The 16130-nt window shown below is 33.5% G+C and overlaps 1 protein-coding gene across 1 annotated transcript in view; it reads left to right on the top strand.

Moving 5' to 3' along the window:
* Positions 1–8104: 8104 nt before the first annotated feature.
* Positions 8105–16130, top strand: part of KAPP (kinase associated protein phosphatase) — a 162180-nt gene continuing 154154 nt past the window's right edge. The window contains exon 1 of the mRNA XM_089831382.1: positions 8105–8297. Within this exon, the coding sequence (XP_089687508.1) occupies positions 8196–8297 (102 nt within the window). The 5' untranslated portion in view covers positions 8105–8195. The remainder of the gene's footprint in view (positions 8298–16130) is intronic.

Genomic DNA, 16130 nt, shown 5'->3' with positions numbered 1-16130 from the left:
TTGGTTGGAGTGATTTATAATGGCCATGACCTATTCCATTTTTGAAACAAATCAAGTCAATGCTTGTTCTTGGTTCAACACAATTGCAATAGACGCGAACTTTAGATAACATATTTGGTTGCCATATGTTTATAGCTATATTGAAGATGTATGAAAGCCACAAAAAGAAAGATTCACAGCCTTCCAGGTTGTTTTCAACATATTGTATTCTAACCTTACTGATTTGTGTATGTGCTTGTAAGAGGAGTTTTTTATTTGACATTGCAAATTGCCTGTAAATCTGGAAGCAATGCAATGCAATTTTTTTATTTACTCTTAATGCATTAGCCAATGAGTGGGCCATGAACAATCGTAAGGCAATTGCATCAAACTGATTGTCAACCAAGAAGGCAACAACTGCAAACATGCTTTCACCATATGGAGAAGTAAATGCAAGGAATTGTTTTAAACTGCTGTGAGCTGATTCTTCTTCAGCTATGTCTGGAAAATTTGTCATAGTGGACGATAAAATTGGCATTTGTTGTTGCATGGTTTGTATTGTATTGTATGTATTTATTCTTGAGAAGATAGGTTCATAGTACCTGGCCAATGGATTAACATCATGGAAAAGAATTGATATTGTAGGATGAGGTGTACCTTTTCTGAAATGGAGGGATGGTTTTTTCTATGTCAATGACCAAATGCACATGGGTATGTCTAGCCAAAGAGACAACCAATGAATACAAAATGTGTCAACCCAAAGACCCGATTCACCTAGCATGTTGATTTCAGTTGCTGAGAGTTGCATTCTCCACAAGTATGTGGCCTTATCAGTTAATTTATGCAAATCATAAAGCAATGAAGGGTGAAGTTCATGTTGAAAAGAGGTTGAAGCTACACCACAACCATGGTGGAGGGAGTGCAAGAAATGGTTGACAAGTCCATTATGGAGTTCATTAGATGTATAGCGAGAATGAAGCAACAATTGTATTGTATCAAACAAACAATCACCAATGTTGAAGTTAAATGAGTTGATTCAAAAGCAATGGACATTATGAAGAGCATCATCAATTGATTTATTTTGAAATGTGTCATTTGATTTATATGTGTCTGGTATTATTGGATTTTCTGATAACTAGCCTAACGTGGTTGGTATAGCTAAAAGTCTATTTGTCATTTGATGAATGAAGCAAAGATGAAGTAGTAGCGGGTTCAAGATAAGTACAGGATACGTTAATCCTCCTACACCAACCCTTGCAAGATAATGGGGAAAATATGTTGTCAACTATAATGCTGGAAGGACAACATGCTAAGTAATGAATCAAAAATATTGATTAAGGTAATATGCTAGATATTATCAACATCTTTTGAAGAAAACTGTTTTGGTCTCTTTTTTTTTATAGTTCTTAGTCGATTTTATTATCAACAACAAAGTATAGAAATATCAATATAAAACCTATTTTGGTTAGATTAACTATTTATAAAACTAGAAAGGAATATATTCCTAGTAAAAAATCATAAGGCATTTCAAGGATGTTTTGAATCAATAACGGTGGCTATAAATTGAATATGGCCATTTTTAATAAATTTAAAATTTCTCTTCATTATATATTATACAATAGGTCACAGTTATAAGCATATGATTCTTGCAAAAATAATTCTTTACAGCTGCAAGCCAGTTATTAGAGACTATGGCTGGAAACAAAAGAATGATTTGAATACTCAACACAAGACACATATTTTCTATTAAAAAGTGTTAATAACAAGATATAGTTTCAAGATTTTCACTTGAATAAAAGAAGATATGTCAATAATATGTATTGGGAATAAACATATCAAAGGCTATAAAATATAGTGCCCTCCAAGCCATATTTCATAAGCAGTTATGGAAGTACAAATATATCTATTTTTATTAAAATTTCTGAAGCAGAAATATATCCAAGTTATATAGTTGAATTGTATTTCATACGGCTAGGTTGTCATCTTATGTCAATATATCAACAAGGGCTACGGAAGGAATTATCATTGTATATACCAAGCATTGGAAAGCGTTGGTGAAAGATAGTTGGGAGACTATGGAATGATATCTCTAGTCAAACCTAATCTTTGAGAAACACTTTCTCACTGCATTCACATCATTTCCTAACATAATTTTGTTGACAAACTAATAGTTTTGAAACCCTTTCCTATCTTACTGACAATATTTTCTAAGGGAAATCTGTTGAGAGAGTAACAAGTAAAATAAGTATTCATATGGAACCCATCACATTCATACTTTTTAGCAAACTCTACTGAGAAATTAACAATTAAAATGGGTCCTAAATTGGTAATATTAATCAATGTAAAAAATATTTTTAATAACGTCCAAGAAAGAAGAGGGACATATTTGTTTCAATGCAAAATCAATATATCATTTTACTCCTCACTAGTTATCTAGAAGTGAAAATATCTAAGTAATAGAAGAACTACAGAGATGAAAAAGATGGAATACCTTCAATTCAAATTTGAAGTTTGTCACTTATGTGCACCCGCACTCTGCTTTGTTATTAAATATAATCTTTTGATATGTTCAACATAGACAATTACATAATAAATTAAAGTTAGAATAAATCTAACCCAATATCTATGACAAATTTTTTAATAGATTGGTTTATCTAATAAGGTGCATGCATATAAACATATTTAAATTAAGCTATTTTGAAGTTAGAAGACATTAAAAGAAATATACCCAACTTTTCTCCCGCCTACCCAAATCTATCACTGCTCTGTGCACAAGGCAAGGACTCCAACTTGGTAGAGCCCTTGTTTGCATTTGTTTCATTACTAAATTTGAAATTGCAATTTATAAAAATGCTTGCTCTTATGGAAAAATAATTCATTTTACTTATTTCTATGGAGGGCATCTGTACTAAAGTGTTGATGTATGGCAATCTAGTAATATATCTGCTTATATTCTTGAGTTGTCTTTGACTGTACATTTTAATTTGTCTAATTAGAAGATTTAAACTTTTGAAGCATCTTGCTTGTATCATGAAATAAAAGTAATGTCAAAGACTTGTACATCTCTTAAGTGTCTGTACTGATGCAATCTTAGAGGGAGCACATTATGTAGTTGAGATCATTCTTACAAGATTGAGAGAAATGGTTCTCCAACTAGGTCTGCCATGGAGAGAGTGGCCTTCTATCTATCTCAATCACTGCATCAGTACCACCAACATCAAAAGTGGAGGAGTTCTAACAACATTACTAAATATTCCAATTACATGGAAGTTTTAAGTTTGGAAAACCAAGGTTATCCCTACCTCAGGGTTGTTCATTTCATAGCTAACCAGAGCATCTTAGAAGCAACACCTGATCAAGGACAAAAGGGAAGAGGATGAGATAGTGATAGTGAATTGCATCTCGGGATTGTGACACATGTTGGAGAGGGGTAGAAAGAAGTTGTTGGAATTCATTAATGGTGTCAAGGAGTTGAATCCATCAGTTCTGACAATGGGCAATGTACCAAACTCCATGGGAGTTGATGAAAAGCTCAACTTTTGAAAGTGTTTGGCTCAATGTACGAGGAATATGTGTGCATAGGAAGGCTCTTTTATAGTCCTCATCAACATGTATCTTTTATAATATGGAAAATGTAGGACCATGTAATAGCCCACTTTGATAAAGTTTGGATAGTCATTGGGAGAATGGAGAGGCTCTCTAGAGTCTCCATTGAGGTGTACATTCTCTAATATGTAAAGTTTAGCCTTATGTAATAGGTCATTTTGGTAGACTTTCAAGTCATTGGAAGCACATTTGCATGGGAAGAAAATTTACAATCCCCATCAATATGTTTGTTCTCTAGCATGAAAATTTTACCCTTTGCACCAAATAAAAGGAATAATTTGTAGTACTTCAGTAAGAATTGAACCCTAGATAGTACCACTACCATTAAGTCTAAAACTATAATGATGACTATATATCTGTTGTGGAGAATGCAAAATATACTCCACCATTGATAAGAGGTTACCACTTGCCATGTTTTTATAACATAACAAATCCCATTGCAATCTGCTACTTCTTTCATTTGTATTGTAGCTATGGATTAGACAACTAATAACTGATAACAACATATAGAGCTATGAAAAAAGTATAAATAGGTAAATTCAATCACCATATAAAATTCATATAAATCTACCATCACCAATGTGAGCCATGCAAACATGGGATCAGAATTGATACCCATTTTAAAGCATTATGCAATCTAAAGGTCTAATGTTCAAGCTTGGCAAGATGAGAACTTACCTGTAACATTCATACTACTAATTGTGTATTCAAGTTTTTTGAGTCCACTAAATCAAAAGCTGGAGAAATATATATAAGTTACTCATCATTTAGTCCACATAAGGATAATGACCACTATATTATTCCAAAACTTTACTTTGTACTCGCAATTACATAAATTGAAGGCAATCTGTGCAAAGGGCTTGCACTTGATTTGCTTTATTCTAAATTTGATAGATATAGTATGGAATGAGGTATTGATGGTAGAGGTATATTTGAAAAAAGGTCATAGTACAGACCATAGATCTCCATGTATTGGAATATGATGACATAATACATCCTAGCCAAATTCCAAAATTACTAAAGACAAACCAGAAACTGTCACTTCACATCGATCATTGTTAAATAACCTCATAGAATATTATTTTTCTTATATATTTATTTCTTAAAAATTCTCTTATCAAGAAGTCGGCAAAGATGAACTCAATTTTAACAATCCAATTATATGAAGGGAAAAAATAGATATATGCTTGGTTATATTAAGTATGAAAACAAAATTCAATACATTTCCATATATAGTACACAAAGAAATATGTGAAAAAATGGTATGCATACCCCTTGCAAGCACAAAAGACTGTATACAAAAACACATCAATTACATTCTAAGAACACTATAGCCCTTATCACATTTTAGATGCACAATTTGTGGCTCTAATATTTTCAAAATGTCTTCCTGCCAACACTAAGTTGGAGCAAAAATCCAACCCCCTAGCCCATCTGTACAACATGCCTATTCCATGGCATCCATATATTTATTTAGTATATCCTCTATTCCTAAACTAGAAGCTATCTATATTTTACCCAGCTTTGCCCATTTTGCAGGCAAATAGCACAAAGAAGAAAAAGGCTTTTAGAAATTCCAAAGAAGCAAAAAAGAATTGCAGTGTGCATGGTAATTATTAATTGTGGATGTTTGGTGTTAAATTCAAAGGAAGCAAGCCATTCTTCCAAACATTTGTATTTGGAAAAGTCACAAATTTTGAAGGCATTCATAAGGATTATTTACAAGGACATGCATATGGAAAAATCCCTAAATTTGAAGAACTTTTTAAAGCATGATCAGCTGTATAATATGAGTTCAAAATATGGAATTTTAACACCTCACTAAGTGCACAACAATGGTTATTGCAGGCATGGACTAGAGCATATGAAAGAGGTCGAAGAAAACAAGCAAAGGTGTATGATCCCATGTATACATATTTTTCTAGTATATCTATATTGTAAATGTGCAATCTGACATGGTGTGCTAGTCTTAGATGAAGAAGGCTTTTTAGCGCACAAGTAGTTGCAGATGCTTTCTACAAAATACGATTCTTGTTAGCCTATGTCCAAACAATGGTAGGAGATTTGACAGGGAATGAAATATTTATACAACCTTGCAAAAGAAAAGATTTAAAATGCAGTAAATAGAATAACATTCAATAGCCATCTACAAAATATTACTACTACATAGCCATCTACAAATTATTGCTACTACTCTTGGTAGGTTGTAACTTAGCTTAAAGTTGAAGAAACCACCTATGTTCAATGCTATAAATCGATAATTGAAGAAACTCCTACTTATAGATAGACTTGAAAAAGTACAAGTAACTGATGTCTAGAAAAGTCCAAAATCCTTGACATCAAGGATAAACAAATTCTCATATGGTAGAATTCCATTTGCACTAACGATGAGCAAGTCAAGAATTTAGAATATGAGGCGTTGGAATAAAAAATTACATCTTAGGCCTACTTAATGTGTTTTGGGATACTAAAGATATGCAACTTTTTTCATTCCCCATGCTAGGCATAAAAATTAGAGCTCAGAACTAGAGGAAAATGTTGAAAGATTCTTTCACCATTTTCCATAAGACAATAGCAAGTCAAATTTATAGTGTATCCCAATAAAATCTAAAGCATAGAATGATATCAAAGGCAAATTAAACATTTTATCAGAACAAAATGAAAATTTGAAGCATAAAAGTAAATGAAAGTGAATCAGGTAGCTGGACGAAGGCATGATGAAACCACAACATATTCAAGTTGTAAGCACAAATGTGCAGGAAAATAAAGTTTACTTGTGGAAACAAGACCTGACTAATGAAGATTATGCAACAAAAAGGAAGCAAAAGCACCAAAAACTGAACACAATAACATAACCAGGCTACCATTTAAACCATAGAATCTGAAAAATTGGAAATGAACATAGCAAATTCATAACGTATCCAAACCATTTCAGAAATCATGACAAAAAAATAACAACTCTAGCTGAAACATTTGATGAAATCTCCTTATTGAGCAGGAAACTTTTAATGATAAAGAGACATCAGATAAATAAAGAGATGAAGGAAAGATTGGTAATTGAATTCAACCCATTATCAATGGAATCATGGAAAATAATCCAGAGCCGTCGCTGACCACTTCTTTTGCCCTTTTTGTTTTGGACACTATCTGAGTAACTTTGATCAATTTTAAAATAATATTCATTATTAAGAAGATGAGACTTATGAAATCTCTAGTCAAAGTAAAACCCTAAAATATATTGTAGGAATGGACGAATTACAAACATGAGAAAACAAATTACCTAATGACTCTAGCTAAAACATTCGATGTAATCTCCTTATTGACTAGAAAACTTTAAATGATAAAGAGACATAAGATAAATAAAGAGATGAAGGAAAAGACTGTTAATCAAATTCAACCCATTATCAATGGAATCATGGAAAACAACCCATAGCCACCACAAACCACTTTTTTTGCCCTTTTTGTTTTAGACACTAACTGGGTAACTTTGATCAATTTCAAAATAAAATTCATTATTAAGAAGATGAGACTTATGAAAGCTCTAGCCAAAGTAAAACCCTAAAATCTATTGTAGGAATGGATGAATTACAGATATGAGAAAACAAATTACCTTCAATTGAACGTCTGTACAATTTGAGTGGCCCCAAAAACTTTAGGCATTTGTTTTTACTGTCCAACATTCCCTCTGCTTTGTTATTAGTATTCTCTATAGGCTTTTCACCTGTAAAATATACAACGCGTTCGTTGATATAGAGTCTCAAAATTACATATGACAAACAAAAATTCAAAACTTTGGAACTTGATGGTTTCAAGAATACAAAATTGAAGCCAATTACCTATACCACCACCAAAAAATTTGTAGGAAAGAAAATTTCAAAAATGACAAGGTGAATTGGAAAATCTATACCAAACCAATGTCTTGGCTTCCGACTCCCACAAATGCAAATGCCCCAGTTTTCAGACAAGACAACAACAAAAGCTTGCAAAGTCCAAAGATCTCCACCTTCTGCTCTTGAAAGTGCGAAGCCAAATTAAACACACCTGCACTATTTTATTCTTGCTTTTAACATTGCATTTACCTACAACTTTAATTGCAACATTTATTAATAATAATAAGAACAATAAATATTTAAGCATATAAGTTGCCAAGTGGCTCCTCAAAATGTGCTCGCTACTATTTTTTTTAAAATTATTTATATATTATTATTTTAAAACAAATGAGGCTAATAAATATAAAACTACTAGGAAAATGACAGCGAACAAATAGCAAAGCACGAAAAATTCAATAAAATAGAAATTAAAGACATAAAAATAGTATAAACCATATGATATATTTTTTTTCACTATGGTTGGAGAAGTGTGAAAGCAGCATTAATGGTTTCTATTTGAGGGACTAATAAAATAAGAAGAAACGAGAAGGTTAATACAAACAAGGGAAGTTAAAAATAAAAATCTCGTCGGCAATTGATGGTAAATTTTAATAGGCCTTTTAATATAGTCGTAATATTAGTCCGCAACCAGGGATGTTGTGTCGAGAAATTTTTCACAACGAAAAAGTAATCAATCAGTTTGAGTAGCAGAGGAAGAGGAAGGAAGAGGGGGAGGGGAGGATGGTGGACAAGAGTTTAGTAGGACTAGCAGTACTCGTATTGGTGCTGCTGCTCTACCTCCTCCTCTGTAAAATTTGGCACTTCACGAGAACGCGCCACAAGGTACCTTTTTTCCACTCTTTTGTAATTTATTTTTTCGGCGTGTTTCAGAAGATTCAATTGTTGGGAGGGGGCATTTTCCCCGCGTTTCGCTTCTGCGTAACGAAGAGGATTGTTGAAATGTCCCATCATTAACTGCGCTGACGAGAGGGAGTTTGTTGGTACAATAAAATATAACATTCTTCAATTTCGTTGTTTTTTTAGATCATTAAAACTCTTTAAGTTATGACTTTTAAAGCACTCTGCAAGTTTTTAAGATATCAACTCTCTCACTTTAGTCAAGAAGAGCGTTGGATTTACTGGTTAATGACTACTTATTATTTACCGAGCTAAAAAACGCGTTTAGGGCTAGTGATTGTTAGTAATTAATACTGACTTTTGGTACTAGCTGTATGATTACAATCGAATGGAGGATAAGGTTCTACGGCGTTCTGCAAGTTTGTTTAAGTAGCGCATTCAATTTGCCTTAAGATTTGAGAATCGACGACAATTCAATCGAATTTGATTGGGTACATTGGTTGAAAGTTCCACAAATTATATATATATATATATATTTGATGGCTGTATTTTGGGGCAAGTAACTCACCATCTTTTTCACTTTTAACAGATCATTGCCCTCATGCTCAGATTGAGAATGGTTTACTAGCTTCTTTTATGATTGATCTGTTATACCAACTTGTTTTTGTGTTCCAAGATGATGCAATAATTAGGGGAAAAAAGAGAAAATTGAACTGATATATGACAAGTGAATTTATGAACCTTCAATGGGCTAGCAGGGGTCAGAAGTAATAACTAATGTAGTCTGATCTGGATCCAAGGGATATCTGGGAAACAACACAGCAAATGAGAATCTGGTATGCTAGAGTGCTGGAAGCTAGAAAATGAATTGGCTTAATTTGAGTTCATTGAGACGAAAAAAACCAAAAAACTTATTTGAACGTTCATATTTAAAAATTTGATATCGGCAATAGGCCAGCCCAAAATTTTTGGAAAACTTGGAATCAGCAAAACTCGGTGAAAAATTCGGCAATAAATCAGCACTTTTATTGAACATTCAAAAATATACAATTTCTTAAAATATTCTAAAAAATGCATACATACACACCAAATTTGTAGAATATATAATAATTTGAGATATCCACCATATATCAATCAAAGTTTTTAGTTAAACAGTAATTCATAACAAGTAGAACTTAGTAGATTAACATAGTGCTAGAATCATATACCAAAAAAACAAGTACAACATTTAATATAAATAAGTTTAATACATATAGAAGTCAAACTCCATGAAACTACTACTTTTGAATACATATTAAATTCAAGTTTCAGTATCAATGAAAACTAAAAGTCGCAATCATAAATTGCATTTACGAGTAAAACTCAAAAGAGATTGTTGTTGCTGGGTGGGTGGTGTTGAAGTAGTTCATGTGGCAACATCCTCAACAGGTGCCCTAATAGGTGCCTCACACTCGACAGAAGCCTCTGATGGATGACCAAGCTCATCTTCCTCCTCACGCGCTGCGACATTTGCATCCCAGTCATCTGTTTCTCTCTCAAACTCAGATAGCTGCTCATTTGTCAATAAAGGTTCACCCACATCCGCATTTGCATCCTCACCGTTAAGATGAGCAATCCAATTTGTTGAATATGGATCAATATCATCCAAGTCTAGTGCTTCATATGAAGCTTGCCCTTTCACCTTCTTCTCGTGCAAGAGAAGGTTGTACTTCATATAAACCAAGTCATTTAGGCGCTTTCGAGTCAACCTATTTTGTTTCTTTGTGTGCTTGTTTTGAAAGTACTCCAATTTCTCTCGTAGCCAGAAGCACTACAAGGCTGCAATAAAATTTGGATGGCAAGTTGTTGAAGATTAGGCGTTGTGGTACCATAACCTTCCCACCATAGATTTGCAAGGATTAAAAAATCCATTTATGATGTGGTAAAATTTTCAATAAACTTTACGAGTGAAATAAATGGTATGATAAAATTAAACACATGTTCTTTTTTACCTGGCTGCAATGTATATCTCCTACGTTTGCAATCAAGAGAAGAAAACAATGACCCCTCTTCCCTCTTGTAGATCTGCAACTCATCAAGTATGAGGTCTTGGAGATCCATATCAGCAACCAATCTTCGAATACATGTGTCCAAGCCAATTGGAACCTCTGCATCTACTTTAAAAGTGTTGGAGAAATAGTACTCGGGGTTCAAGAAGTAGGCAGTTGCATGAATGTGTTGGTGGAGTTGTTGGTTCCACCTATGGTCAATGATGTTCCATATGGGTCTATATTTGGTCTCATTTGACCTATACAAGTGCTGAATGACCTCTTTTGCCCTATCCATGGCCTCATGTAGAAACCCCATGGGGTTTTTATCCGCATCCACAATTCGTAGAAGCGTCACCAATGGTTCTGACACCTAGACATAATAAAACATACAAAAATCAGCCAATGAAAATGTTTCAAAATTAAATACTAAATCATTAATGAAGACTTGAAAACTTAATTTGAAGGTCTCCTCCGTTAGCTTTTCAAAGCTAGCATCAAACACAATTTTACAATCTTCTCTGCTTTAGGCTTCCTGGCGTAAGGACTCTCTAACCATTTCTTATCAAGAAACATGTGCCTAAGGTCTAACAATGTCTCAGATATGCTTTGCAAGTTTAGAAAATTAGTAGCAAAGCATGTGACCTCTGCTCGTACAAGATCCTTACCACTAGTGTGTTCTCTCATAAGACTCAAGACCCACGTATGATTGTTGATGTACTTCGCGATATTCCTTCCATCTTCAACCACCTTCTCCACCCAACTCAGTTTCCCTAGATCCTCAAGAAGCAAGTCAAGACAATGGGCGACACAAGGGCTCCAAAATAAACAACTACCACATATGCAGCTGCATTATTAGCCTCAATTTGGATGACATTAGCCACTCCCACTTTTATTACCACCTCATCCAACATGTTATATAAATTTTCTGCATTTTTTACTTGATCAGAGGCATCAATTGATTTTACAAACCAACCGCCCCCTTGAAACAACTATAAAGTTGATGATTATCCTATTCCTGCCATTTGTCCACCCATCAGATATGATAGTGTAACCTTTCTGTTCCCAAACTTTTCTTTGCTTGTCCACAAGCTGATGAATGTTTCTTACTTCGCCATCTAACAACAGCCCACTCACCTCATAGGGAGTTGGGGGCTTTATCCCCTTACCAGACAAAGAAATTGAAGTTACCACTTGATCCCAATATGTACTGCATAAAGCATTAAAGGGAATATCATTGCGGATCCAAAATCTTTTAATTGCCACCTTTGTCTACTCATGCATCTCTTTGTTCCATGCAGTGCCTAGCAAGTCAGGTTGAGCACCAAGAGTGTTATGTGGAACCCAAAAGTCTGCTAGAGATTCACTTGTACTTCCCAATCCTTGTATAGGAAGCCCAATAGAAGATCCCTCTCCACCTGTTTGTGATCCTGTAGAACAAAAAGTTCCCATTGGGGCTGCCATGGCCTCGAATGTCCTCTTTTTTGTTGCCTTACTTTGTGCATATTTTTGTAGGCTTGTCAAAGCTTCTCTTGTAACCTGTTTTGAACATTTTTCACATGGTGTAATATCATTGCATGGTATCTTTGCAAGCTGGTATTTCAATCGGTTTATGCATGAAGTCATATGCTTATGGCACTGGATACATTCGACATGCCCATTGATTACCCCTGGGATCCCATGTTTCCGTAAAGAGTCCTTACCTATACCACCGCTAGTCATCTTGTTTCTATAGGTATGTCATTGACACTTGAAGTCTACACTCTACAAGTATAAGAATGAACAATCAAATATTAAATAAGTTTGATATCAAACATAATTTGCAACAATTTTAAAACAGTATGAATATATAGAATTTAATGATTAAATAAATATTTGAAACAATATATTCATTAATTTAATGACTTTTGGTGTTGTATTAAATAAATACAATATACAAAGTTTTAATTTCATGAACTTCATAAAATTTCATATCGTATTTACTGTTATTTATTAATTTTTTTAATAAAATAATAATAAATAGTAATACAATATTACAATTAATTATCATAAAATGATTTACTGTCTACTCATATTTTTATCAATTATGTATATATATTTTTAATAATTAGTATAATTTTTATTGTTTAAACTTTATAGTATTTTTAAATTACAAATTACAATAACCAGTTTATATAAGATTAAAAATATAATCTATCTAATTTAAATTTTAACCAACTCAAAATTTTAATAAAATTTTAAAATATAATTTATTAGTATATATATAAAAAAAGAATACAGTTATATGAGATAAATGATCATCTAATTAATACAATTATAAATCAATAAACATGTATTTAAAAAAAAATTGCTAACTTGGATTGTTCAGATGCAAATGATGTCCAATTTTAAATGGGGAATCTCGATGTTAGACTTGAATGCACAGCAAAAGTTCTCAGGAAGAAACGACAAGGCCATTAAATGAATCTGGATGTTAAACTTGAATGCAAACAATGCCAATGAATGAATCTGGATGTCTATGCATATGTAGTCAATGTCAGGAATGATTCTATTGAAATTTTAAACCACCAATACCAGTCCGTGAGACTAAATCACCCAGTCTGCAGCAGCTAGGAAGTCTTGACTCTCTGTCATTGCGCGATGAGGACAATGTTAAAACGATGACAATGTTAGAATAACATACCTAAAATCAGTCTTTATGCGATAACGTTCATTCAAACCTAATTTTATTTTTGTCATTGTGTGTTGACTTGCTGACCCATGATTTTAATTGGTAATTTTTTTGGTTAGTCACGATTTCAATTTAGAAAACATGCCGCATTTATTTGGAAATAACGTTGCCAAATTTTTGTATGTTTAAATTGTTTTTGCTGGTAACTTAGGATATCTCGTGATTTTGGCAGTATTCCACAGGTATTTTAAACTATGTGAGAGTTGTACATTACCATGATGTAAACAACTTTGCAGAATAGAATTGCTGAGACAATGATTATGTATTCTTAGTGAGTAGACTTTGATGGGTCACATAGCCTCCCTAGTATTGATGCACAAGAGATGATATTGGTCATGATTTGGGTTTTGGGCTTCAACATCACCCTGAGCTAGAATTCTTGGATGAATACGGACCATTGAATATTACATGAAAGTGTACTGTTGGAAATTTCGCAGTGCGTAATCCATAGCCAAAGCCTCCCATTTGATATCTCTTTTCAGCCTATGAGAAATTCCAGCTTGCAAAATATATAGGATGGTCCACTGCAACTCATCATAGTTGCATGAATTTTGCATCAACTGTCAATCCAAAAGCATTTGTATGGGCACGGAGGATGGTCTTTCAATAGAGGAAACCCAAATAGATACACTCACTATCCTCTCTTTGAGTAGCTCCTTTATCAACCCTAAAATCCATGCATTGATTTTGATGATTGGATGAATACGAACCATTGAATATTACATGAAAGTGTACCATTGGAAATTTTGCACTGCGTAATTCATAGCCAAAGCCTTGCATTTGATATCGCTTTTGATATCTCTTTTCCGCCTATGAGAAATTCCAGCTTGCAAAATATATAGGATGGTCCACTGCAACTCATCATAGTTGCATGAATTTTGCATCAATTGTCAATCCAAAAGCATTTGTATGGGCATGGAGGATGGTCTTTCAATAGAGGAAACCCAAATAGATGCACTCACTAACCTGTCTTTGAGTAGCTCCTCTATCAACCCTACAATCCATGCATTCATTTTGATGAGATTGCGGTGGTAACCAACAGCCTAAAAACCCATGCATTATGCACATAGCTTTGGGTGCATGAGGCTTCCACTTGTAGTATAACAATGGTCTTTGTCAATTTGGTGAGCATCTTTACTTATAAATTACGTATTGTGGCAACTGCTAATTGGATTGCAAAGATACGTATCTTCAATTAAATCAAGACATGTAGTTGCTTGTATATCTTGAACATTAGGCGCACAGTTTGGTAATGCTACCTTATGAGACGACACATGTTCACTGACTTTACAATGATGTATGAGAACATGACCAACACATTTTCGATTTGAATAGGCATCACATATTAAGTGAAGAAATCTGCACTCATTCACAATTGTTATTTTTTCCATATCTAGTTGTGGAATTTGAATTTGGTCTTTAATGTAGGTTTTAACTTTCATCCAGTGCACAAGTTTGAATGCAGATATCTATTTGACCATCTTTCTTGATGCTTATAACCATGGCCCTTACTATTGATGTGAGTTTTGTTCCACTACAACATGCAGAATAAATTCTCAATGTTTCAAATTGAAACACTAAACATTTAATCCTCTCTTGATATAAGGTCATCGCTCATGCTAAGCTTGCAAAGTAAGATCATGAAATGACTTCAAGGTTCCTTTTATTGTAGATGCTTAGTAAAATGATGATTCACTGGTTATCACAAAGGGACTTATAGTATTCATTCAATGGCTATCAACTCTTGCACTTCAAAAGATTTGGCCCTACAATGTGCAATGAAAATATGATTCAACTTTTCTACTTCAACTCCAACGTAAACTTCTAACCTCTATTTTTACTTCTACTTATACAATGAATGCAAGGAATCATGGACAAACTTGGACTCTACTAGATGTAATCTTGCCAACGACTCCACACACCTAGTGCAAGCTTCTAAGGAGCACTCCAGTGTTTTTCACATCAATATTTACCCTCTTTAATCCCATCAAATGGATTCAAACTAAAGATTGAATATCAATTGAAGTTAAGTACTTTTAATCATCGACTTACCACACAAGGCACTCCTACCATCAGCAATAGGCTATTGGTTCGGATTTATTCGAGTCATGCAAGTAAACACCCACAAAAATGTTCATTCCGCTATAAACTACTTGTAACAACATGAAATGAGATCCTAAACTAAGTGATGAAATATATTATGATAATAGATAGCTTCTATTATTATTTAATGGTTATTTATTTGTAATCCATCATAAATATTAGAATGTTTCTAATATTTAGTTATCTTTTAGTTAGTTGTTAGTTAGAATAGAATGTATTTATTCTTGATGATCGTTTCCTAAGGAAACATTGCTTATTCTTTTGTATATAATGATCTATTGATCACTATTAATAACAAGTATTTTACCAATTACTTCTCGTGATATGGTATCAGAGCTACCTTAATTTTTTTAAAAGTTAATAATTTCATTTTGAAAATTATCTGCTTAAATTTTTTGAATTTAATTTTTCTGCGCTAGAAAAATCAAAACTTGCTATAGGTTTCTTAGCAATTTTTTTAGCCTTGTTTGTGGGTTTTGTAGCTGCATTTTTTAATGTCTGTTTGTGGGTTTTGTAGCTGCATATTTCGCGGTTGTGGGTTTTAGGTGTGTGTTTTCCTTTGCAACTCGCATGCCATTTCTCCTGCAAATCCTGCCCAGTTTTATGAGTTTTTTCTGCTACATGTAGTTATTTTTATTGCAAAAAATGATGGTCATTTTTATTTGTTTCATGGTCATTTTTGCTTATCTTGAGGTGTCTAGGGTTTTTGTAACCCTCAACATTAAATTCGCGCCCAAAATTTGCTGTTTTTCTGCAAGTCTGTCATTATTTCAAAGCTTTTTTCAATCGAGGCCATTTTTTCGAAACCCTATTATTTTGTACTAGATCCAATTTTTTTTACAGATTCTTAGTGGGTCTTGTGAGAGCTCAATTTGGTTGTCATCCGTTATTTTTGGATGCCTTGATTTTGGAGCCAGAATTTTCAGAATTCGAAAACATATTCCTTTTGGGTTTTTT

The sequence above is a fragment of the Cupressus sempervirens genome, chromosome 5, assembly GCF_028749045.1.
Source record: "Cupressus sempervirens isolate cs-2001-9-10 chromosome 5, ASM2874904v1, whole genome shotgun sequence".
In the NCBI taxonomy this organism is placed as follows: Eukaryota; Viridiplantae; Streptophyta; class Pinopsida; order Cupressales; family Cupressaceae; genus Cupressus; species Cupressus sempervirens.
Note: the sequence above shows the minus strand (reverse complement) of the source record. Positions and strands in the feature narration are given on the sequence as shown.